Here is a 26,838-nt window from a genome sequence, read left to right on the forward strand (position 1 = left end):
TTAATAGTTTGAAAGATATGGGAAAAAAATCTGAAAATAACCTCAACATAAGATTAAATATGTATTTATTTCAGTAAGTAACTATATTCTTTTCAGCACTGGGGAAGTAAAGTTAGGAAAAGTAAGACATAAAACAGAAAAACACAATGAAGACCCGACGCAGCCAAAAAATAAAAATAAATAAATAAATAAAATTAAAAAAAAAAAAGACCGAGAAACAGGAGCAATCTATTATGTCACAGATGAAAAAGTTGGACAGTGGGATGTTTTAGAACTTGAGGGGGAAATATTAGGATGAAAGTTATCAGTGACACAGAAGAGAGCTGTGAGCAAAAGGCTACAACTTGAGAAACACTGTAGTTGCTAGACTACAAGACACTGGATCTAGGATGACTGCCTTGGGTACTCCAAGGAGGCAGCCAAGTGGGTCATGTTCCTTATGGATCCCCAAAGATGATCTGGCTACTTCAGCTTCTGAATGATGATCAGGAAGGCTGTTGGAGAACAAAACTTTTAAGAGATTTTGATGTTATGAGAGCAGAGAAATACAAAGGTAACAAAGGAAATCAAATAGTATGAAGCATGAAGACACACTATTATTGAAAAAGATGACTGAAAAAATAAGGCAAATAAATCTGCCAACTACAAAGAATAAGGAATAATCCAAGAAATGGGGGTATAATTTGTCTCTCTAGAGTCCTGGAAGTAACTCTGACCAGACAGAAGAAGCCCTACCATCAGGAACCATTGTTTATTTTTCTTTTTGTATACACAGTCTATGGAAAGGCTTTTTGACAACTAACTTTTGACATTTTCAGCAATACTCATTGTTATGGACTAAATGTTTGTGTTGCCCCAAAATTCCTACGTTGAAGCCCTAACCCCCACAATGTGACAGTATGTGGAGATGGGGCTTTTGGGAAGTAATAAGAGTCAGATGAGGACATGAGGGTGAGGCCCTGGTCTGATGGGATTAATAGCCTTTAAAGAAGAGCCACCAGGTTTCCCTGGTGGTGCAGTGGTTAAGAATCCGCCTGCCAAGGCAGGGGATGCAGGTTCGAGCCCTGGTCTGGGAAGATCCCACATGCTGCGGAGCAACTAAGCCCATGCGCCACAATTACTGAGCCTGTGCCCTAGAACCCGCGAGCCACAACTACTGAGCCCACATGCCGCAACTACTGAAGCCCACTGGCCTAGAGCCCATGCTCCACAACAAGAGAAGCCACTGCACTGAGAAGACTGTGCACTGCAACAGAGTAGCCCCCGCTCGCCACAACTAGAGAAAGACTGCGTGCAGCAACGAAGACCAAACGCAGCCAAAAATAAATAAATTAATTTAAAAAAAAAAAAAAGAAGAGCCACCAGAGAGCTTGTTCTCTCTCTCTTTCTCTCTGCCTGAGCAAGCACAAGGAGGTCATGTGAGCACACAGCAAGATGGTGACCACCTACAAGCCAAAAGAAGAGGCCTCAGAACAAAACCTACCTTGTCAGCACCTTGATCTTGGATTTCCCAGCCTCCAGAGCTGTGAGAAATAAGTTTCTGTGGTTTAAGTCACCCAGTCTATGGTATTTTGTTATGGCTGCCCATGCAGACTAATGCACACCTGTACATAAACAACCATGAATGGCTTTACCTTTGGACACAAGGGAGACCAATATATACTAATCTTCAAAGTTAGCATGGAGTTATAAAACACAGATTTTCTGATAGGAAACTCCATGGAAGAAAAACCACGAAATGAGCAGATACAAGCACCAAGTGAAGGTAGGAACTTTTATCTCTTTAACTTTTCCTGTGGTATCTTCAGCATCTAGAACAGTACTTGGGATGGAGTAGGAGATCAATAAATGTTTTTTGAACAAATAAGTAAATGAATAATGTGCTGACACATAGATCAACCATGGTTAGAATTAAACTTTGCAGAGGATTTTGGGAAAAAATTTAACTCCCTTCTGATCTCTGGAAATACATTATACAGCACATGTTGGAAATCAAGAAGAATGTTTAAGATTTAAGAAGGGAATCAATATAAGTAATAGAATCATTTAAAAAATTTTTTAAAGTGTGACTTCTTATTTAGCATATAACTTGGAAAAGCCAAAATATTAAATGGATGTTTTGAGGACTTCTGTCATCTTCACACACTACTTATTGTTTGCTAAAAAGACTTATCTACCTCACATGTGACAGCATGGCTTTGATCAGAAAGCCACTGGCAGTAAATCCTCCAAAGTCAAGCTGCCTTATCACTTCACACTATTTAAGAATATCTTGAAGTCCTCTGAAATTGTGAAAGAAGACAATATGAAGTAAGCATTCATTTTAATGATGTAATAAAAATAAAGATTAAGCATCTTAGAATAGAAAGAATGTTATTTTAAGATGCTGATTAACTGTATTACCAGGTTAATAAGAAAAAATATTTTAAGAAATAGTTATTACCTCTAGGAATAGTTTTAAGGAATGGTCATATTTATAGGAACATGGATCAAGTCACTACTGAATAACATCTAATGAGCACATCCAATTTTTAAAAAATTATTTTCCTTTTTTTTGTCCTTTTGTTCTGTTTTTGTTGGTTCAGTCTCTTATCTGTTTTTTCATTGTTAGGGGTTTTTTCTGTTTGCTTATTTATTGTTTACTTTTCGTTTTTATCTTTTTAACTTTTTTTTTTTTTTTTTTTTGCTTTTCTAGGACCTAATTTTCATCTTTGTGGAACTGCTTCATGATATTCCTGGCTTCCAGAGATTGAGACTATTATAATGATGTTGCAATCTTCCTCTATTCATCTAAACCTGCTCCCCCAAACAATGAATTAGCTCTCCAAAACTCTCCCAGTCATTTTTAAAGAGTTGTCTCCTACATACATTCACAACCACTCTTTTGTTACTCACAGTCCACAGTCCTAACTCTAGACACTGTGTGCCTACATGAGGGCTATTTGGGTGGGGTGGGTAGGAGTTTAAGCAGGTGCTGCTGGCTGGGGCTTTTGGGAGGTTAGAAAAGGAAGGGGTAATGGTGCTTGTTAGATGAATGCTTCAGCTGTTAACTCCCATAAACCGACTGTTTTATTCTTTTATTGCCACAAATACCACCAGAGCGCAAAGAAAAGGTCAATGCTACTCCAAAAGAGAAAAAAAAATGTGGCTAGAAACTCCTTTAATCTCTTCACCTATTTACTTCAATGTCAACTATTAAGAAGGCTGAGAGGGAGAAAAATAGGAAAAGTTGTAGCTCTCGAAGTCTAGGTATCTCAAATGCCTCTCTAAAATCCACCCAGGTTTCCTGTGTCTTTGGGGAAGCCAGTGGAAAATAATCAGACTAGAAAGTCAAAAATATTTTGCCAATCTCAGCTTTTCAATAAATTTGAGACGAGAGAATTTTTTAAATCTACATAATATCTGCTGTACTGGTTTATACAGGAATGTATTTATACAGGAACAACAAAGCATTACTATCCTAGACCACTGGTTGAAACCTACCAATATTTATTAATGAAATGAACTCTTAACAAATGAATTATAGACACAGATGAGAGAAAAAGCAGAGGGAAAAGGGGAGAAGATGGTATAATAATTAAAAAGAAAAAAACCAGAAATGCTTATGAGTGCCAAGGAGATACTTGGAAATTAAAAGCAAAGCAAAAGAAAAAAAGGAATCAGAATGATTTGAAAGGCCATCAGGACTGTCAAGAGCAAAGCAGTTCAAATACAAGCCATTCTGTGGTTTTGACTTTGGGCACATCAGCTCAGCTATGTTCTCTGGGTAGTGGATAGAATACATCCACATACTCCAATGGATTGACTAAATACACTAAGGAAATAAAGCTCCTCTAAACTTAAAGGGAACCATTGCCCCTGGCTAGTTACACAAGATTTAAACTACTGGGTTCTCAGATAGACTTTAAACTGTCTCAGTAAAAATTCTACCATGCAACATGCATCAAAGTTGTTAAATTATAATTAGTACAACGTAGGACTCAGAAATATACCCAGAGAAGAAACCAATATGCATCTAACCTTCATTGCTAGGGAAGAACTGGCTGAGAATGTGAAATTATTGAGACAGGGAATCACCTGCCCCCACTCACAGCAGTAAGAAACAGGTGTTGAATCAGAGAAATGGTTCTCACCCTAAAGAAAGCTGGCAAGTACCAGTAAGGAGAACTGGACAAGAGGTAGAATATGAAAAAAAACGGTGAGGTATCCTCAAAGATATCAAAATTGAGGGGCAAAAAAAAATCTGCTTGACAGAGAACACATACAAAGAATAAAAAGCCTCCCAATGCAACTTTACAAAGTTTAGAATTCTGTGTTAAAAATACATGGACTAGAAATAGCTCAATTTATATGTGATGCATCTTGCCACTCAGAAAATAAAAAGTCAAGTTTAAAAAGCAAAATGAATCAGTTCTATCAAACAAAAGAAAATGAACAAAAAAACCACATATGAATAAATCTGGGTGGAAACAGACCAAAAATGGCTAATAGAGAAGGCTTACATATAATGATAACCAGCTTACATATAATGATACTACTTTGAAATTAGGGGGAAAAAAAAAAGCAAGTAAGTAGGTTTGTGTTACAGTAAAAAAAGATATGCAGCATCTGAAAATCTGTACTAAATGTAAGTCAGCAGGTCTGAGAGACATGCATCTTGCTATTAACAGAACTGGCTTTAAAAACAAAAAAATTTACCAAAACCACTTACAATTATGTTTGAAAAATCATGAAGAACTAAGGAGGTACCAGAGGATTAGGAAAAAAAAAAAAAATGAGATACCAATCTTCAAAAATTTAAGAAGTATGCTTCTGGCGATTACCGCCTGGTGAGTCTAACTTGAATCCCTAGTAAAATAATGGAACAAATATTAAAAGAAAAAAATCCATAAACATTTAGAGTTTAATGGGCTCATAAAGAATAGTAGTACAGAGACTGCTTATTTATTTTAAAATATGCTTTATAATTTTGATATTTAGGACAAAATAACAAAAAGGGGGAATACAGCAAATATATTTAATGTCTTTGGATTTTAGAGAAGCATTTGTGAAAACTTCATATAGTTTTTATTTTAAATTATATTTCCAATCAGGACTTAGCATCATGATATAATAAATAAAATATACCAACAAAAGCTGAACACAGTTAAAAGATGCAACTGTAGGATAAGATAAGAAGCAGTGGATCAAGTTGGGAAGTGATCAGGTACTGATTAAGCATTATTTAGAATCTGTATTGATGTCTGGGAGGATGAATAATTAATTAATTATTTATTTAATTGGGTTGATTTGCATTTGTTGATGACAGTAAATGTGAAAAGACATGACTATAGATAAATGAATATCAAAATAACACCAGATACTGACAATGCAAAAAGGGAAATCAAAACAGTACTCAAGGGCTTCTCTGGTGGCACAGTGGTTGAGAGTCCGCCTGCCGCTGCAGGGGACACGGGTTCGTGCCCCGGTCAGGGAGGATCCCACATGCCGCGGAGCTGCTGGGCCCATGAGCCATGGCCGCTAAGCCTGCGCATCCAGAGCCTGTGCTCCGCAACGGGAGAGGCCACAACAGTGAGGGGCCCGCGTACCGCAAACAAAACAAAACAAAACGAAACAAAAAACAAAAAACAGTACTCAAAAGTATGAAGGAGACTAAATCTTCTGAGGGTAAACTATGTGTCCAAAAGTATCCCCAATATTTTACCTACTTTTGATCATTCCTTTCTCAGCATAACTCCATGTACGTATTACTATCCTCATTTGACAGATGTGGGAAGTGAGCCTGAGACGTAAGGGAACATGCCCAAGGTCTAACAGTTACTGGCAGAGTTCAAATTTGAACCCAGGTCTGTCTGACTTCAAAGTCCTCATTCTTCCCACAAAACCATATCACCTGCTTGAACACTGAAATGTAATTTCTGGGGCGTGAAAAATGTTGAACCATAGGTATTCAAGGGAAGGGAGAAATGTAGAAAGAGAATCATCAGACAACAAGCAAAAAACTGTGACTTCACAATCTGACACCACCAGAAAAAGAAAAGCTTACACGGTCTAAATGGCCTGAGCAGAAAGTTTCTTCTCTTTTCTCACTTAGCTCTGATGAAACTACTGTGGATTTGAGAGTGCTTCATTAATAGAAAGATAGGGACAAGGTAGAACATTGCAAAGGACAGTAAGAGTCGAAGAATTCAATATGTTTAAGGTTGGCTGAATAAAGCCAGAAAGCCTTTGTGTCATGTGAGCAGTGTTGAAATAAATAACCACTAAAGAGAGGCCTTGCTCGTCCACAGGTTATTCGCAACTTATGGCAATTCAAGCCATGGAGCTAGGTGGAATAGAATTAAAATGAGTAATGGGACATTAAGATTAGATTTCCACGTCAAAGACACTTCTTTGGAGTCAAATTCAGAAGGCTATGAAACAGTACTTTAATGTTCTCCTTAAATAGGTTAGGTCAAGAGATATTTAGAGTGCAAGCTCTTTGAAGTCAACAGCCTTGGTTTTTGTTTGCCACAGAGAGCAGCTTGCACACTTAGGTACCTGCTGAATACAAAACACTATTACAGAGTTTTGAATTCTACCAACTAAACAACAAAACTTGTGTTACAAAACCATACTAATCAGTTACCAAATACTAGACAACACAGCCAGTGAGTCTTTTTTTCATTTCTTTGATTCATATAAACCATGTAAATCACTTTATCAAAAACAGTAGCTAAGAAAGTTATAATTCCAGCTTCCAGCTTACCAGAAACACTATCTACAAATGCCAAAATAAATATACTGGGGCTTTTTACTAAAGAACTAATAATTGCAAGTGACACACTTATAAATGAGAACATCTACATCACTCATATCAAAGCATCAAATCCTATCACTTCAAAAGATGTTAAAAAAAATCTGCACAGAAGAAAGCGACAGTTTATTTCACATACTGCTAACAAGAATAGAAAGAGGACAAATGCTGATCATTAAGAGACTGAGATAACATATTTTGTCTTTATTTTAAACGTAGCATCTGAGACACCAAATATGGCAGAGTTTCTAAGATTCATAAAACTGCAAATTACTACATATAAGAAAAGTCATCTGTTAAAAAACTCAAACACAGCCCAATACCCAATGTGAAAACATTTCCAATATTAAGCTACCGACAAGGGTATGTTTCATAAGATGTCTGCACAAATGAAAGGTTACTTGTGCACTATGATATTTCTTTCCTGGAATATTTTGGTCAGAACAATAGATATGCCTCTAAACTCTGTTCATCATTTAAATTCAACTGCCTCTATCACAGCATAATCACCATCAGAAAAAGAGGATTCATAAATTCCTGCAACCTCTACTCTTATATACTACATCCAAAAAGATCTCTGTGCATTCACTTTCACTTATTCTATTTTACATTATTAAACTGTTCAAAAAGCAGGTGCATGAAATATGTACTGTGAAACAGTGAAGCTAAATGGCTTTTCATTTGGGGAATGGAGATAAAACTTTGAATGAAATCTCCAAACGATCCAGAACTTACCTGTTTGGTGCTTGAGGACTGAAACTGTGCAGATACTGGATGCTATAAAAGACAGAAAAATGGAATAAAGCCTTATCTTTTCCTAACATGCCTGTATTTTCCAACTCCTACATCTATGGTGACAAAAATAATCTTCAAGCAGACAGCAAAAGCCAAAGCCCTATATTTTGCTCTTAAAAGATTAGAGCATTTATTATCGTTCACACTGCATTCTCCTGCGGTATAACCATTCCAGTTTCACCTTCTCACCACTGAGAACTCAATCCTACTGTCACGTACTGAAGATCCTGAAGTTAACTATTCTACCTGATAAAATGGTCTCACACAGTACATGTAATCTATAGCTTCTTTAGCCTTTAAGTAAGTGTCCTGTGGACTGCTCATGGATGAAGTCATGCCATTACCCACCAGTATGCAGAACAAACAGTGAATAGAGTCTCCACTACGTGCAAAGAGTCACCAGTAAAAGCTGACAGGCAAGCTAAGAAAAGGGATCAATTCATCCAAGATTGACATACAGCTACTCCTAGAGTGGAACTTGCAGAAACTGTCAATGATGCACAGAAACATTCGTAATCCTTTATACACAGTCCTGTGGCTCTTGCCACAGATACTGCAGAAAACAATTTGCAAAGGAACGCGATTGCCTAAATTCAGTTTTCCTAGTACGCCTAGGTTAACCCTCTACCAGCTTGGTGCTTTGTGACCACTTAGAGGGGTGGGATAGGGAGGGTGGGAGAGAGACGCAAGAGGGAGGAGATATGGGGATACATGTATATGTATAGCTGATTCACTGTTATAAAGCAGAAACTAAGACACCTTTGTAAAGCAATTTAAAAAAAAAATTAAAGAAAACCCTTTGATCTGTGATGTACTGATCAAGTACAACCCTGTTGCCTGGTTTCACTTCTAATCTAAGATAATATCCCTTAAAATATAGTTCACCCTGTTCCACACCACAGCACTAATGCTAATAGGGAATAATTCTAAGGCAAGAGGTCACAGGCAACCAATAAACTGAATCCAGCTCAAGGACATGCTATGTTTCATCTGCAAAGTATTAGTTTTTAAACTGAACTCTTGTTGCCAGTATTTTAAAATAAGATTTCTGATTTCTCTTGACAGTAGGAAGATCTAACAACACTTGGCCCACACTCACGCATGGCAATGATCAGCCAGAGCACGTTAAGTAAAAGAGCTGCCCTTTTGCTAGGAAGCATGCACTGCCCAGTTTACTGCAGTCACAGCACTCTTAGATGTCTCATACCTGGCCCTAGTTACCCTTTCACATTGTCTCTCTGAAGCCCCTAGAGGCATCTGAGTTTGTAAACCCTGTTCTAATGAAAACTTATGTGAATAAATAATGGTACATAAGCTTAGCAAACAGAAGTAGCAGTAATCTACACGGGACCAGCGAGCAAAAGGAAGAGAAGTGGGAGGAAAAAAGGGAGAGGTGGAGGGCTAAAGTGGCGGTAGGGGGAACATAGGAGGGGCGAAGTAAGGGAAAGGGGAGGGACAGGGAGAAGCAGCAGCTGTTTCTGCCCTCAAAGAGCTTACAATCTAGCAGAGGAGTACTGGACAATTTAAAGGCAACAAGTCAATGAATGCAAAACAATGCAATAAAGAACCAGTAAATAATGATGCAATGAAAAGAAAAGGTCATGACAGAGTGGAATGGATTTAATAAGAAACGATCTCCAAACTTCTGAGCAGGTGAGGTAATCAATCCAGATGGGAAGACAGGAGGAAAGTGGACCTTTTGGATAGGAAGAAACGCTAGAGGCAAAGAAACACAAGTGGAAACTAGCCAGGTCTAGATGGGCGGGGACTGATCAGATGATGGAATAGGTAGGCAGAATGATGAGCTGATTGGTTTAACTGGAACAAAAATGCAGAGTACATAGACTGGCGCCACACTGGGTCAGATGATGTTTCAGACACCCATGCACAGTTTTCTGCAGGCATTTATCTCATTTAACTTCAATCTACACCTCATGATCATTGAGGGTCCCTGTGAAGAGACTCACATGTAGAGAAGATACTATTTCAACTGAGCATCTTCTCTGCGAAGCTAGTCTGAAGATCAAAAAGAATGCAGCAGGGCTTCCCTGGTGGAGCAGTGGTTAAGAATCCGCCTGCCAAGGCAGGGGACACGGGTTCGAGCCCTGGCCCGGGAAGATCCCACATGCCTCAGAGCAACTAAGCCCGTGAGCCACAGCTACTGAGCCTGCACTCTAGAGCCCACGAGCCGTAACTACTGAAGTCTGCGAGCCACAACTACTGAAGCCTACGTGCCTAGAGCCCATACTATGCAACAAGAGAAGCCACCACAATGAGAAGCCTGCACACCACCACGAAGAGTAGCCCCCACTCACTGCAACTAGAGAAAGCCCACACACAGCAACAAAGACCCAAGCAGCGAAAAATAAATCAATTAATTTAAAAAAAAAAAAGAATACAACAGAGTAATGATGAGGAATTTGTAGATTCCCTCTCTGTGCCTCGTTTATGAGCATATCAATTTGAGAAAACAGAAAGTGATTTTTAAAAAGAGAGAAAAAGAAAAAAGGAAAAGACAATGAAAAAAGAAGCCAAAAGAAAAGAAAGAAAAAAGCAGAGAGTAAGTTGGTTTGAAAGCATTAAAAGCATAAGCTATTAGCTGTGGCTGAATATAACTGCCTCCTGTCTAGAATGGTCCCCCAATTCTCCGGCTGTAAGTGACCTTATAATCATAGCGCTTCTGCTCACTCCTTGACAACAGCTGCCACTTTGCAATAAGCTTCCTTGGGGCTTCCTGTTGCTGAATTTGCTTACCTGAGGTTTCTGGAAAGGGTTTCGCCTGGAAGACTCAAAGGTGGGATAAATTGGCCGGGTTGAGGCCCGCTGGGCAGGATCTTGACATACAAACCCTGAATGGGGAATGGGAAATATTAAAGCCTGCCATTTTCTAAGAAATTAGCAGATTTAGCTGCACCTTTCCTTTAGATGGACAAACTCAGTTTCACTGTCATAAACGTTACAGAGATCCATCCTCAGGAGGTTTAGGCATGACTCTCCCATACACATACTCCACTTGAACTTCGAACCACCACAACTGCAGCAAACAAGTAAGGAATATATGCAGATAAACCAGCCTTCCTCGGGGAGCTGGGGGGCTGAAATGTGATACTGATGGAAGAAGAGATGTAGACTTCTGATGAACTTCAGAGTAAAAGTGCAAACCACCACTTAAAAACACACAGTGGTTAATAAAGACAAGTTATTTCAAAGTGGCTTCCTGGATGGTGACTGGAAAATAATGTTGTTTACCAGGAGAACCCAGAAGCAAGTGAGGGGTCTTGTCCTGTTATAGGATCCACTTCTGGAACTGCTAAAGGTGGTCTATCGGCAGCTTCCAAAATGGGCTTTGTAGATTACCCATTGCTTAAGAAATTAAGCTTCGGCCAATTTCACTTATTTCCTAAAAGGAAGCAAATTCTCATCTAAGGAGAACACGGTAGCAAAGTTTTACAGCATTTGCTGGTACACCAAGTGTCAGTTCATTTCAAGTGTATTTTATCATGTCTTTTTAGAGTACTTAAGACAACAACAACTCCAAACCCAAAACATACCCACCTGGCTGCCCATCTCCATCTCAAAGTTCTGGCTTATCTACTCAGAAAGGGATTGCTTCCTTGGCTGCTTCAGTTACAACCACTACAGAAGAGCGCCGACACCAGTAGAGACTGCCTAGCAGAAACACAGCCAGTCTCCTTCGTAACAAAGCCTCTTCAGTGGGTTTCACTATCTCAGCTCAGAGAAAAATATATTTTCTCCAGATCTTTGCTTAATTCTCTTCCTCAGCTCCTAATTCCTGTGCCCCAGGAATTAGGTCTCAGCCCTAGTTGTGGTTCAGCCTCAGGGCAGGATGGAGCCAGGGGGAATAGAAACATATAAACACTTCCCTGAAAATATCATTTTTTAGTACAAAACATTTAGCATGGCTGAGAAACTGCCAGTTGGCAACACCTACAGAACCTGACAAAATGGATGCACTGCTTAACTTTTATATGAGTTTTCAGAAAACACTACTACTCACCTACAACAGTGAACATATCTGAAATCATACTGGCTTTAATCTTTAGGTCCAGAGGTGCATCACTAACAGAACAAAGAAAGAAAAGAGCAATCAATAATTTTATAGGTTAACAGAATAGCTGCCCCTAATAGGCCTTAATACAGCAAAGCTACCAAATGTCAATGAGGAGATACACATAAAGCACATCAAATGCATGGGGGAAAAAAAAACATCTGGGCAAAAATTCTAGAAATAAAAGCCTGGCATCAAACTCATCCTCTGCAAGGCAGGCCCAGATCTAAGGCGCTTATCCCCTGACATGCAATCTTTTTATTCCAGAAGGTATTGTGCAATTCAAACTTTGCACAGGTCATAACACTGCTTCACTATCACTGTGGATTTGAGAGGTTCAGATTTTTAATATGCTCTTTGATGAGTGTGCCCATCGTTCAATTTTTTTTTTTTTTACTGCTGTGATAGTCAAATCACATTCATATGCAAGAGAAGAAACTTGGGCTATCTCTGTACATTTTTTAAGGCTTCATTTTCCATTCTAAATCCATCTTCTTAAGCTTGCAGGCTTGCAAATGAAGGCAAAAAAAAAAAATACAAGTTATACCAAAATATCACCAGATGATGCAGCAGGAACCCACATGGAAACAGAAACAACATGGTCCGAAAGCAGGGGGCATCCCTATGGCAGTGATGCCATACTGGCTTTGGAGTTGAGGTGTTCCTGCAGAAACCAGAGTCCTCTGGCTGCTGACCCGATGCCTTATCCTGGGGCTCTCTAACATTGTATAATGTACATTGCTGGGAAATCTGCAAAACGTTGACTTAACCAAAGTGTAGCACAGCATCTGAAGCATCTGTATTATCCAGCGCTATACCTTACTACTGGGGTTAAGCCAAACTCCCACCCTACAAAGTAGTCAGTCTGTCTTTATTTGATTACTTGGCATTTTCCCCAAAGTTCTCATTGTTAAAAATGCAGCAGCTGGGTGGTCTCTGTCATAAATCTCTTGGGTTTTCTAGCTGTTTAGAGAAGCACAGAGCTAACAGAAACTCTGGCTGTAGCCACAGATAGAAGCAGAATCTTCTCTGGTATTGAAAAATAAGTTTCTTTCCTTCTTCTAAACAATAGATAGGTTAAAAAAATTTTTTTTAAAGATTGTTTGAAGTCTTTAGGCTTTAATCTTGGATAGATAACACCAGGATGTGGACAGGATAAAAGGACCAGATATTATCTACACTACCCTAGGCCCAGCTCTGTACCTTTACGGTATATGTGGATTAGAGTACGTATAAACTTTTGGTGGCGAAGGAAATTCAATATCTCATGTATTTCTTTACCCTTAGCAGAACACCTACAAAGCTTAAAAAAAGAGAGCGCGAGAGGAAGCGCACTGGGGATAAAAATGAAAGAAGCATCCCTTAGAAGCCCAATAAGACAGTAAACAGAGATTGCAAATTGACTAGTAAGATAGGGGTCCATGGTTGCAATATGGACTCTGACAATATACCACAAATCCCCCAAATTTAGAAATTCTAGTCATCTCAATCTAATAACCATGGGGAAAAAATCTCCCAGCGCCAAGAGAAATGACCAAAAAAAAAAAAAGTGTTTTAGAGCTGCTTATTGAAGGTTCGTCCTTTTCTAGTTGATGGAACAGACTACTTACCAGGCCAAAGAGGGAGAGAGATTCACTTCCAACAACCATGGCTTCAGCGTAGAATCTATGAGCACGTCAAAGCCATAGAGTTCTAGAAGTACAACATAACACAATACACAAGATCATTTTCCACACCACAAGCGAACAAAGATCTGGAAGGTTCAATCCAACCAACTCCCATCAAAGGCCTAGAAATTTGCTAAGTATCGAGAGGCAATAGAAGTAGAGAACTTTCAAGTCCAAGAGAAATCAAGTTCTAGAGATAATAAGAAAATAATGCTATAAAACTCCAGTTTCTATCATCCACTCTATTGACATTCCTGAGCCCTACACAGAAAGTGACCTGACTCTAGAAGTTAACCAGCATGATTCTGCTGCTGTCTGGAAGGGTAAAAAAAAAAATGTGAGGAAAAAGAATGCAACAAGTGCATCCAATATCAAAGCTGCTTTGGGCTTGTCCTAGATTGTTCTCCCCCACTACTTCCCCCACCACACTCTGAAAACAGGAAAATCTACAGAAGGCACCTCTCTAGGATCTTCCCATCACACTTTCTTAAACCAAGACCTTACTTCTGCAACCTAGGTCAAGAAAACAACCAAGCAGAAAACATATTCTTTCCCCTCTATGGTTTCAATTCCTCTTTGAAGATAGAAAATAAAATACACTGGCCCAAAACAGAAAGACAGAAGAGAAAGGAGAGAGCCAGTGGCAGCCAAGCAAGACTGTGACGAGCCATAAAGGAGGGAGCCAGAGATCAAATTTCCATGGCTTCTGGATTCTTTACTGATTCTTGTCCCCTAAGTCCCCAACTGTTACAAAGACCAAAGCCAGAACCATTAGCAGGCTCTTCTCCCAGAATGCAGGGATGAGAGGCTAACTTTGGAACCTCAGCTGGCAAACTTTACTCTCATTATTATCATTATTATACTTTTTTTGGCTGCACTGGGTCTTCGTTGCTGTGCGTGGGCTTTCTCTAGTTGCAGTGAGCAGGGTCTACTCTTCCTTGTGGTGCATGGGCTTCTCACTGCGGTGGCTTCTCTTGCTGCGCAGCACGGGCTCTAGGCACGTGGGTTTCAGTAATTGCAGTAGGTGGGCTCTGTAGTTGCAGCACGCGTGCCCTAGAGCACGTGGGCTTCAGTAGGTGCAGCGCATGGGCTCATTAGCTGCAGTGCACGGGCTCTAGAGAGCGTGGGCTTCAGTAGTTGTGGAGCGCGGGCTCAGTAGTTGTAGCTAGCAGGCTCTAAAGCGCAGGCTTGGTGGCGCATGGGCTTAGTTGCTCCATGGCATGTGGGATCTTCCCGGACCAGGGATCAAACCCGTGTCCCCTGCATTGGCAGGCAGATTCTTAACCACTGAGCCACCAGTGAAATCCCTCATTGTTATTATTAATGAGGCCCTCTTGGGGACTTCCCTGATGGTCCAGTGGTTAAGAATCCGCCTTCCAAAGCAGAGGACACAGGTTCGATCCCTGGTTGGGGAACTAAGATCCCACGTGCTGCAGGGCAACTAAGCCTGCATGTTGCAACTGCTGAGCCTGCGTGCTCTGGAGCCCGCGTGCCACAACTAGAGAGAAGCCCGCGTACTGCAACGAAAGATCCCGCAGGCCGCAATAAAGATCCCACAACAGCCAAATAAATAAATATTAAAGAAGAAAACAAAAATGAGGCCCTCTCCACAGCCCTCCTTAGTATACATACATCAAATACATCAGACTTTCAGAAGCCCCACTCGTTCCCAAACATCCCACTCTGTGTCCCTCAGATAAACTGTTTACACACACCTTCTTCCCAAGAGAAAAGACTAGCTTCCTTACAGTTCGACCAGAGGTCATAAGCCACACAGCTCACAGCCATGGAACACAACCAGGTATTTTCCAGAAATTCACTTTGAAACACATCTCTTTACTTCAAGAAGGATTCCCCATTTCTCAATCCTCTCAAAAACATAGAACAAATGTAGGCTTCTAAAAAGCTGGTGCCAAAGATTCTCTTCTAGAACATGAAGTCTGGTGTAATGGGAATCTAGAGACCTGGATCCTCCTTACCACACCACCTTTTATTCACTGTGGAGCGTGGGGGAATCATCTCTCTCTCTGATACTTTATTAGCTCCCTCTGGCTTCCCCTATTCTCTTTATTAATCACCATTTGTCAATCTCCATATGCTCAGCTAACCTATACCCAGAATTCCTATTTAGGCAATATAGATTCAGGTAGACATTCATATTCAAATTCTCTCTCAGGTAAAGTTTGCATGAAGGAGTTGGTTTCCATAGTACTTATTTAGGATTCCATTTAATTTGCAAAAATAATCACAAACTATGAGAGTCTGAGATAGGATTCACCTTCATGTAAACCACACAAAAATCATATACTATCTATACTTTAAAGGTGTAAAGAAAAGAAAGCTCCTTTACCTATCTTATTTTTGGTAGCACATTCATAGCTTTTATAGCTGGTACATTCTCATAACCTGATCTTCAGTCATCCCATGGTATATTCCCCCCTTTCTATGATACAGCACTAGTAAAGGCATTTAAAAGGAAAAACCTAATTACAAAAACTACAAATCCATGTTAGAATTACACAAGCAGAGAAAGTATAATGAGTCTGATTCAAGAAAAATAACATTCTCTTCAGTTTTTAAAAGCTAAAGCACAGGATTCAATTATTTCATAAAGTGGTAATATTAATAATAATAATAATAGCTAAGGAATGGAGTGAGAATAATGACTGGTGCACATATTGATCAGATTTGCAGAATCAGCCACAAATGAACACAAATTGAAATCAGAAAAACGAACAATAAGACCCATTATTTAAACACCTCACAGTAAGCAACCGACACATTTACTTTACTGTCTCCCCAGTTAAGAGGCAGATTCCAAGAATCTAAGCTGAAAGGCTGAGAACCAATAATGTGGAAAGTAAGGGGAAAGGAAAACACAAAAACAAAAAAACAACCCAAAGAAAGAAAACACCCTTTACAGTGCAACTTAATTTTCACTCAGGTGAATAAATCCCACCAGGGCTAAACGATCTCAAAATCAGCTTTGAATCTAACTGACATCTGTACATGCACCAGGCTTGGATCTACCATCACTTGAGGGTCGGGTATGTGATAGCACTGCAACACAGCGCAAAGCCCAGCTCACCTGAGAGGCGGAACTGGGGGAGAGGACTGGGGTGAAAAAAGAGAGCATTTGTATCAGGTTTATCTCTTACAACAATCAACTCAGCTTAATCAAAAGCATTTGGGTCCTTGGCAGGCTACTAGAGTCCTTATAATGACCCTTTTAACTGACGATTGGTCTTTTCTGAGGACATTAAAGATTTTAAACGGTAAAAAGTATCAATAGGTTGTACTGAGGATATTAAATTTCCTCACCTTTTAATGTTGTGTGTTTTAGCAGCAGTGTCTACAATTTCAAAAATTCAGTATCCAGGATGAGATACACCAGTGTTCCTGTCGTTTAAAGGTGTAGGCAAGCTAGGCTTTTCCAGTTCTGAGAGCTACTTTCTTTGTTCCTCTGCATTGTCTTCATCGTGACTGAAAAGCAAGTGTTTTTAAAGGACTGCTGCTACCACCTTATTCAACAATGTTTCCTCAAGAAAATTTTCCTTGGTGAGGTATACTTCCTTCAGCCCCCAGCCAAATCAAAACAAACTTGAAAATGTGACTAGTGAACGGTAAGAAGCCTGACTCCACCTCGTATTTTACATTAGCGCCCTTACCCCCTATTTCTTTCAAGCAGCGTTTTTTTTTTTTAATTTATTTTATTTTTGGCTGCGTTGTGTCTTCGTTGCTGCGTGCGGGCTTTCTCTAGTTGCGTTGAGCAGGGGCTACTCTTTGCTGTGGTGCGCAGGCTTCTCATTGTGGTGGCCTCTCCCGTTGTGGAACATGGGCTCTAGGTGCACAGACTTCAGTAGTTGTGGCTCGCGGGCTCTAGAGCGCAGGCTCGGTTGCTGTGGCGCACAGACTTAGTTGCTCCGCGGCACGTGGGATCCTCTCGGACCAGGGCTCGAACCTATGTCCCCTGCACTGGTAGGCGGATTCTCAACCACTGCGCCACCAGGGAAGCCCTCAAGCAGCCTCTTGAAAAAGCAATCTAACTTTCTTAACGCCTACTGACTCCCTGGCCCATAACAATTTGCTTCTGCTGCCACTCTTTAATAATTGACTATTCTCACTGTGATCCCCAAAGACCACCTTGCTGCTTTAAGCCCAAGTATCTGAAACTGTTGACAACTCTTACTTATTGGAACTTCCCTCTCCCTTGGTTCCAGGACACTGCTCTCTTCTGACTGTCCTCCTCCTTTCTCTCCTTCTTTCATTCCTTCTCTCCTGCCCAGCTAGTCATTGGTAGGCTTGCTCAGGGTAGCATCCTCGGGTCTCTTTCCTTCTCAGTTCTTCTTCTCTTCTCGGGTGATCTCGTGTATTCTCATGGCTGCAATTAACATTATGATGATGACATTCAAATCTGTATCTTTAGTCAAGTGTCTCCTGGACACCAAATCCATAATTCCAAATGCCTTGCAGACATCTTCACTAGGATATCCCACAGGTGCTTAACACTCAACAAAACACAGCTCGTTATCTTCTCCCAAAACCTGTCTGGCTTCTCATTATTCTTCATCTTCGAAAACCCCAAGCGCTCGTCTCCAAAGCTAGAAACACTCTCTTTACCACCTCCCCAATCCATCACGTTACCAGATCTCTTTCTCTCTTTGTTTCTCTTTAATCCAGCCTTTCTTCTATATTCCCTTTTGAGGTAAAATTTATATATTTAATGAAATGGACAGACCTTCAGTGTACTATTTGGTGAGTCTTGATACATCCATGTAACCCACACTCATATCAACACACACAGAACATTTCCATCACCCCGGAAAGATCCCTCGTGCCCTCCCTGGCAAATACCCTGCTCCCTGCCGCCTCACCCCCAGACAACTATTATTCTTATTTCTTATCCCGTAGATCATTTTTGCCTATTCTAGAGTTTCATATAAATGGAAGCATACACTCTTTTGAGTCTGGCTTCTCTCATTTAGCATGTTTTTGAGGTTCATCCACCTATCTTTATTTTTTGTTTTAAGATAGGTTTACTGAGGTATAATTTACATAAAGTTTACCCTTCTAAATTATAAAGTTTGATGAGTTTTGACAAATGTATAGTTATTTAAGTGCCATCACAGTGGATATGCAGAACAATTCTATCACAAGTATTCCCTTTGTCACTGCAGTCAGTCCTCACTCCCCATCCACCAGCAATCACTGATCTGACTTTTGCCCTTTCCAGAAAGTCAAATCAATGGGATCACACAGTATGTAGCCTTCTGAGAGTGGCTTCTTTCACTTAGCGTTGTGCGTTTGAGATTTATCTATGTCGTCACACATATCAGTAGTGTAATTCATTCCTTTTACTGCTCAGTAGTATTCCATTTTATGGACCACAATTTGCTTATCTGTTCAACAGCTGATAGACATTTGGGCTGCTTCCAATGTTAGGCGATTATGAATAAAACTGCTATAAACGTTCGTGTAAAGGCATTTGTGTGAACGTATGGTTTCATTTTTCTTGGGTCAATACCTATGAGTGGGAGTGCTGGGTCACATGACTGAGTGTATATTATCACTGGGTACCTCCTACCACCAAATCATTTCCCTAGCACTAGTCTCTCCCCACTGTAGTCCATTCTCCATGTGGCCATCAGAATTACCTTTCTTTTTTTTTTTTTTTTGCGGTACACAGGCCTCTCACTGCTGTGGCCTCTTCCGTTATGGAGCACAGGCTGCGGACGCGCAGGCTCAGCGGCCATGGCTCACGGGCCCAGCCGCTCCGCGGCATGTGGGATCTTCCCAGACCGGGGCACGATCCCGCGTCCCCTGCATCGGCAGGCGGACTCTCAACCACTGCGCCACCAGGGAAGCCCAGAATTACCTTTCTAAGACACACACCTAACAGTCAGAAAGACAGGCAGTGAATTGGCCCAGCAACAGACGCTGATGTCAAGTTGGTTCCTGGAGGATTTTAAATTAGGCACTTCTAATAATGTCGTACAGTATTCCCTGTGTTATAATTCTGTCACACCAAGCTTTGGGTCAAGTCATGATAAAAGTTAAAGGAAAAATAATAATCCTGTTGTTCCACTGCTCAAACAACTCTGATGGCTGTTTATTGTCTGCAGATAAATTTAAATGTGCCAGTCCTCTACAATCGGTCCCCAAACTACTTCCATAACCTTATCACTCGTCACCTCATCCAACTCAGGCTACGTCTAGTCACACTGAACTTTCCATTTCAGAACATGCCACATCGTGTCATGACACTGTATTTTGCATGTCATATTCCCTCTGCTAGGAATGGCTTTCCCTGGCTCCTCTAGGCATAGCTGGTAACTCCTGGTGTATTCCGAGAGCACCCGAGTCACTCTGCTGCTTGTGCTGTCCTGTGTCATTTCATGTCTGGTTCTCCCCACTACCCGAGGGCAGGGGCCATGTCTCGTGCACTGCTCTATAGCAAACAGTCTGCACTACACAAAGCACATAGGGAGCAATCAAGAAAATACTGATAGAAAAAAAAAAAAGAGAAGAAAAAAAATTTTTTAATTAAAAAAATTTTTAATGTAAAACACTACAATTTTTGAGAAAGACAAAATGATTTGCAGCTACTTCCCAAAAATGACCTTAACTGCAAGACTCATAATAAACTTAATACTCATAATAAAGCCACCAATCATCAAGAAAATAAGAGAAATTCTCATTAAGATTTTTACATATTAAGACATATTAAGGAAAAACTTAATAAAAGATGGTCTAGAGAGGGAGGAAGAAAAGATTTGATAGGGAAATAACAATGCATCCAGGTCCTAAGAGATTACTAAACATGTCACACCACTAGTTTTGGAATCAACCCACTAACCCGCCCCAGAAATAAAGTCCCAGCTGAAGCTGTAATCCCTGAAATTGGAAAGTGCTGACATTAGCCAGTTCTTGCTGTCAGTCAAATGCTATTGTATGAAGGAAATTCTTTTCACCTTGGCTGTGGATTGGAGTTGAAAACCTAGGGAGGAAGTCTTTATCTGGGGTCCAGAAGGAAAATCTGGAAAAAAAAACAGACCAAAATCCCACAGGAAAATGAACTAAATAAAAGAAAAAGTCCAGAGCCAATTTGTTAACTAGTCCAATAAATCAATATGGTATCTGGCTACCATATGCAAAGGTAGATTTGAGAGGAATATCTAGAACTAGGTACTGCTGATTAGAGCAGAAAGAGTACCCTTTTTTAGGCCTGATCTGCTAAAAAGGATGACATCATTTTTCCTGAGATCTAGTTACAGGAGAGCAGAAGGAGAATCCAGGATATGGAGCATGCCAAAAATGGCTGGACACATCAGAACTTGTCTTTATGTGGGTGGAAAATGAGCCAGAGAGACCTGGCTCTCACACTTGGCTTTGCCATTTATTAACAGCATGACCTGGGACAAATAATTTAACCTCTCTGAATCTGTTTTCCTTGTCTATAAAACATGAGTACTAAACACCAACAAAACTCTTAAGAGGACTAAAGGAAATAACCAATGAAGTGTGCCTGACAAACAGTAGGTACTTTCTTCTAAGTCCCTTCTACAGTAAACTTCCCATCTAAACAGGAGCATGAGATAAGCCAGAAAAGAAAATTATCTCAAAAAGTGAACTGTTTGATGACTTTCATTATTTTTCTTGTTGGTCAAGTAGTTTCCATTATAAAATGTATGCTGCCTACTTCCAGTCCTCCAACAAATATTTACGGACACTCCCACTTTAAGGATGTCAGCTTACCCTGTGAAATGGTCTTAAACAATACCAATAAAAGGCCAAACCAGCAACCATCCAACATAACACGGTATACTGAGCACGGTTTGTCCTGAACAAAGATGTCACTGGTCTTACCTAAACAAGGCCAGTCTGATCAAGTCTACAAGTGGCAGGACAGCTGGTTCATACGCTCTCAGGCTAGAGAGGACCATGGTCATAGCCTGTCACTTCAGCCATCCTCACACACATAGATGAAACCACTGTCAGCAGCAGCATCTTTAAAGGATAGCTAACATCCTGTTTGGGGCTGTTTTTCTCCAACTGTTCAAAAAAAAAAAAAACAAAAAGCTGCTCTCATAGCCAGTAATCTCACAGCGCCAATTTCCTAAGCAACCCTATTTATAGGGCTGCTGTTTAAGCATATACTTCACATGGTACCACATTTTCAGAATTCTGAAGGCAGTAAAAATTAGACTGTCAAAAGTCTGTTTTATTGGGAGAGGCATCAAAAGTTCTACTGATCAAGAGTCTTATGACCAAGATGACTTGATTGCCAAAACCCATCTTCTGACCCCCTTTCTCCAAGCTGAGTCTCTTTCATCTGAGTTCTCCCACTCAGTAGCTCTAGAACCTGAGGCAAGGGTCTTAATTTCTCAGGGCCTCAATTTCTTTATATGGATTAATTATTCTCTGAGGTCCTTTCCGGATGTACAAATCTATTAAAAAGCATCAAATGGCTAAGTTTCTGGTAGTTTGTGAGGGTTCCTAAGCCTACACTTAAATGCTATTAATACAATGCAGGTATCTGTATATATCATCCCATGTAAAATTTGGTTTGAGAGGAACAAACTCATAATCTACACCCTGAACACAGCAGGCACTGAGAAAAGTTAACTACATAAATAAACAAAGGAATGGGAATATTGACCGTACCTGGAAACAAAGCTGGACACTACAGGTGGGAGGGTGGGAAAGAAATCATAGGCCAGAAACACTTAGATACGAATGGAATGCTTCTGGCAAAGATCCATGTAATGTGGAAAGGCAGAAACAACAACCAAAAGAATATAGTGAACCCCATCACCAGACTATTAGCTTCCTCTACAACACCAATGCTCTGTTCAAGCCAAATTCTTCTGGGAAGCTCTCAATTCCTGTTTACTCTAAAACAAATGAAAAACAAAAGAAAAAACCCAGATTATTCCTTGTAACTTAAACCCCGGGGGAGGCTGGGAACCAGTGGGAGGCAAAGAGATTCACACAAATAGACACACGTATACAAAATCATTTCTGATGGGGGAAGTTAACGAAGCACACAAAATCCCAGGGCTGACAGGAAGTGGAGTTAGAACCACAAAAGCCAAGAAGATAGTCAACAGTTTAAAAAACTCCAGATGCACTCAGTTTATTAAAACTGAACACAAGCAGGGAGGGGGCTGGAGACCCATGGCTGATGAAATAGTCTTAGGCGGCATTTCACTGAGTCAGAGAAAGTCACTGCTTCTCTCACATCAGAACTTCTAATGCCATTAAGGTCAAGAAATTCTTAAGCTTCCAAAAGGCAATCTGGTAATGAAATAAAATAGAAAAGGAAACATTCAGAAGAGCTTGTGATGATTTCCAGAACAGAGATTTTTACATTAAGAGCTACTAGAAGTTTACTCTCACAGAAGAGCCAAGTAGATGTAGAAAAGAAATGTTTAATTTTTTTTTAATCTAATAAGGTTTTTGCAGTTGGAGTCATATTTCCCACACTCCCTCCTCAAAAAGTCTGCAATAATTCTAAGAGCCCCTGGCCCTTACCACACCAGATCCATTCGGAAGCCTACTGTCAGGCCACCAAAAGGCAATTAAATCAAGACCAATCATTCATTCAACAAACATTTCCCGGACATCCTTCAATAGCAAAAAACGCTGCTATGCACAGAAGGCGCAAAAACAAGGGAGACGCTGTTGCTGTCTTCAAGGAGCTTCCAGTCCAGTGGGGGAGACAGACACGTAAACAGGAACTAAAGGACATGCAGGCGTCGCTGGAGACTGAACAGAGTGCTGGGGTCGAGGTGGCTAACTCTGATGGGAAGACTTAGGGAAAACGTCACCGAAGAAGTGATACTTGACTTTATCTTGAAAAGATGTCAGTTATCTTTTAGGTAAAGTAACATGAGAAAGATATTTCAGGCACAGGATAAAGCAGGTGCAAAGGCAAAGGGTTAGGAAAAGAGATGATAAAAGGTTTGGTTCGGCAGAAACAGGGTGAGAGTGGAAGGAGAGACACAATGACTACTAAGAATTCAAGACGATAAGCTCAGTGACTACCGGTAGGAAGAGAACATAATGGAACAAGTACAGAACAGCAGGACAGAGGAGACGCAACAGGGCACTTTGTTAGGCAAGCGTTCCTGGAGGAGACGTCAAGCTGAGTCTCAGAATATAAAGAGGAGTGTGTAGGGCAGACAGGGGCAGAGTCTAGCTGGACTGCAGGACCTACAGAGAGGCACAAAGGCATGGAGTCCTCAGTGGCACCACTGGATTCTAAGGCGTAGGAGGGGAAATGGAATTCTAGAAAAGTCAGCTGGGGTCAGATCCTTGGAAGCTCTGAAGTCCTATCAAGTATCTATTTACAAGTTAAGTCTAGGGAGCCATTTAAGGGTTTTAGAAGACATGAACATATTTGCATTTTAAGAAGATATACACATATCATAACCTCTTCTTTGCCTGTATAATTTTAGGTCCTGGTTTATCTACCATCTTCTATTCAGAGTCTCAACACTTCCCTTTGTTTAGTGCCCCTCAAGTACAAGCTGTTATGATAATCGATTAAAGAGATCAAGAATTATAATGTCTAATTATAAAAATAATAAAAAAAACTTTTTATGGAGTACAAATAGTGCTTTGCGTACGTCATCTCATTTGCCCTTCAAGGTACACTTAGAAGGTAGGAACCATCATTACTGCCATTTTATAGTTGAGGAAACAGGATTAGAGTAACTTGCTGAAAATCAGAAAACTAATAAGGGGTACAAATGGGTCTCAAACTAAGTCTGTCAGGCTCTACAGCCCATGTTCTTTACTTCTCTGTTACGCTGTCTCCTACTGTATTCCTTTAATTATCCCCCCATCAATGACCCTACTGTGTTTTACTAACACAGCCTGCCACCTGCTGAAAGCCTGTGTGACTGCACAGACATGCATACCAGCAATCACTAAGGACTCACATCCACACAGACAGCAAACGGGGGCAGGCACCCTCGGTGCTACAGTCACAACTAGCCGGTCAGTGAGCAACAGGCTTCCTGGTCCAGTAGTTGTGATCTGCTTCTTACTCCTTCTCTGTGCAAATAGGGAATTAGGGGTGGGAGAGAAGAGAAGGGGAGGAGGAAGAGGAAGGGAAGAAAGAAGGGGTGGGGGTGGGGAACCCACCAGAAAGAAGACTAAAACAAAAAGGAGGAGCCATTGGAAAATGGGAGAAAGCACATACTGGTACCAGCCAGAGCTTCTTGGAACAGTTCCCAGTCTGGCTGCCAAAGAGCTCTGGAATATATTTGTTAGAGCTGGATTCCTGTACAGTCTGTTGCAGACTTTTTCTGATTGCGCTCTGACAAAGAGACCCACACTTTAGTTACAATCCCTGCTTCCCACACCGAAAGCTAGTTAGTCCTCAGGGGACCTCCAACTAAGTTCACCACCGGCCTCTTCATACGCTACGTGAGTTTAGAAAGAAATAAAAGTCCACCACATACCTTTTACTCTTGTAGAATCACTAAGCCTCTCTACCCCAGTATCCCATCCCAATTTCCCAAGCCCCTTTTCACAAAATATGTTAAGCTTCTTGAGTCTCCTTACCAAAACAACTGCTGCGATGAGGAACAAAAGTTTTACAGGCTGTGGCAATAGCTAGTTCAGCAGAGATTATAGTCTTAATGATCAGGTCTTCTACATGGGCCATCAATGCTACAAAAGAAAAAAAACCACTATAATGCATGGATTAGGACTGGATTCCAGAACACAATATAATTATAACAGCACATGTGCTCATTCAAAGAAGTCTCCATGTGGCAGTCTTACAAATGGGTGCTCCAGGAGGAGGCATATCTGTGAACAGAGGGACACAGGCAAGAATGGAGGTGCTGGGGGATGTACTCAAGTGGTCTCCTATGACAAGAGATAGACACAGACTGGAAAAGGAGCCTTCCCCGCTTCTCACTCTCCTCCTCTCACCCTTCCCTTTGTGGACTGAGATAGGCCTTTCGGCACACTGCTTCCCATTCTGCTCAAGGCTCAGCGACAGTGTCCATTTTGATTCCAAGCCTTTGTACTCAAACTTGACACTGTCCATTCTCCAATTCATCAAGCAGGAATGAAAGAGATCGCCTTAGGAAAATGTGAACTCAGGGCCAATATGGAGATAGACAATTTGTTATGTAAAAAGCTGACCATATTTTAGTGAGCAGTTCGACATTCAGGAAGGATAAATTCCCTAAAAACTAAAGGAAAAAGTTGTCTTCCAAACTAGAAACAAGAGAAGGGATTTGGGGAGCCATGGTAAGTAAGCCTGTTGTTCTCCATCTTGTAAAGGGCAGGAAAAATTAACACCAAGAACAATGATCCCATCAGACATCTCAGCAACACTATTAGAATTCGAGAGAATGACTCCTGGTTAGAGATAATAGTACAGTTATACGAAGAAGAGAAGTCAAAAAGGAAAAAGCCCTGGTACTCACCAGTTGTATCTTTGCCTTCCTGTTTCAGATACCTAAGCATAGCACTCATGCTCCATTTGTTCCCATAATCCTCCACTTCCGGATCATCACAACTAAAACAAATTCATGGATCAATGTCACATATGCAACTAGGCCTGGCTCTAGAAACAAGATTTTTTACAAATAGCCTTCTTTCCTTATCGGTCTTTAGAAAAATATTCCCTTTGCTGACTTCCACTCACCCACTTTTTCTTGGTCCTTTTTTGTCATATACGCTTTTGTACCAGTTTCTTCCATTGAAATGAAAATGCATATAACTTGCCTTAATGAGGTGGGTAGGGGAAAGGAAGGCAAATTCCTCCTTAACCAAACAATTATGCATCATGAACCAGTAGAAGAAATTTGTGAAAGAATGTAAACAAATTTAAGAATGGCTACAAAACATTAACACATTGAAATGCTTGGGGATACTAACCTTGTCTTTGAGGTAAATGTCACATGAGCCCACAAACCGGCCTCTAATGCCATTTTCAGACCAGAACTGAGTCTAGATGGGCTAGTAAGCTAATCTAGCGCAGCATTTTAATGAGTTAACCCTGGACAGAACTGCGCTGGCCTCTGAAGTGAGCTCCCTTCTATCTAGTGATAGACACGGCTTTTTTGGATACCTTTTGAGGTATCACCCAAGGGAGAATGCACTAGAGCAACAACAGAAGTAATGAAGTACACCACCACTACAGCAACAAAGTGGCAAACAGGGCACATTCCCAGATTGTTGGAAGGGTCTTGCAATCTGAAACCTGTATTTTACAGCTGCCCCCTTATTCCCTATCACCACCCCGCAACCCACCAGCTGCATCTTTGCTCATCTTCCAAAGTGCAAGATATTGCATCTTCAACCAATTCCTAACACCGGTCACAGGACACGCAATGAAATCTATATAGCTTCGGCAACTATGCCATCACTTCCAGATTCCTTTCTTTTTTTCCTTGGACCTTCTAGGCACCTATTTTTAGTCTGAGTAGAAAGTAACTGTTTGGGTTTCTTTTTTATTTTTCCAGTTTCTGGCAAAATTATCA

The 26,838-nt window shown here is 40.7% G+C and overlaps 1 protein-coding gene across 5 annotated transcripts in view; it reads right to left on the reverse strand.

Moving 5' to 3' along the window:
* TTLL5 (tubulin tyrosine ligase like 5) overlaps positions 1-26,838 on the reverse strand; it is a gene marked incomplete at its 3' end in the record, with an annotated part of 304,702 nt that overhangs the window by 221,235 nt on the left and 56,629 nt on the right. For 3 of the 5 annotated variants that reach the window (XM_082648276.1, XM_082648272.1, XM_082648273.1), the window contains exons 10-15: positions 25,780-25,871; positions 24,902-25,009; positions 13,271-13,352; positions 11,610-11,671; positions 10,346-10,440; positions 7,532-7,573 (exon numbers count right to left, since the gene is read on the reverse strand). In XM_082648276.1, coding sequence (XP_082504402.1) covers positions 7,532-7,573; positions 10,346-10,440; positions 11,610-11,671; positions 13,271-13,352; positions 24,902-25,009; positions 25,780-25,871 — 481 coding nt within the window. The remainder of the gene's footprint in view (positions 1-7,531; positions 7,574-10,345; positions 10,441-11,609; positions 11,672-13,270; positions 13,353-24,901; positions 25,010-25,779; positions 25,872-26,838) is intronic. The other 2 variants (XM_082648275.1, XM_082648274.1) reach the window with 1 other exon arrangement.

This window comes from Grampus griseus, assembly GCF_964374135.1.
Source record: "Grampus griseus genome assembly, chromosome: 2".
In the NCBI taxonomy this organism is placed as follows: Eukaryota; Metazoa; Chordata; class Mammalia; order Artiodactyla; family Delphinidae; genus Grampus; species Grampus griseus.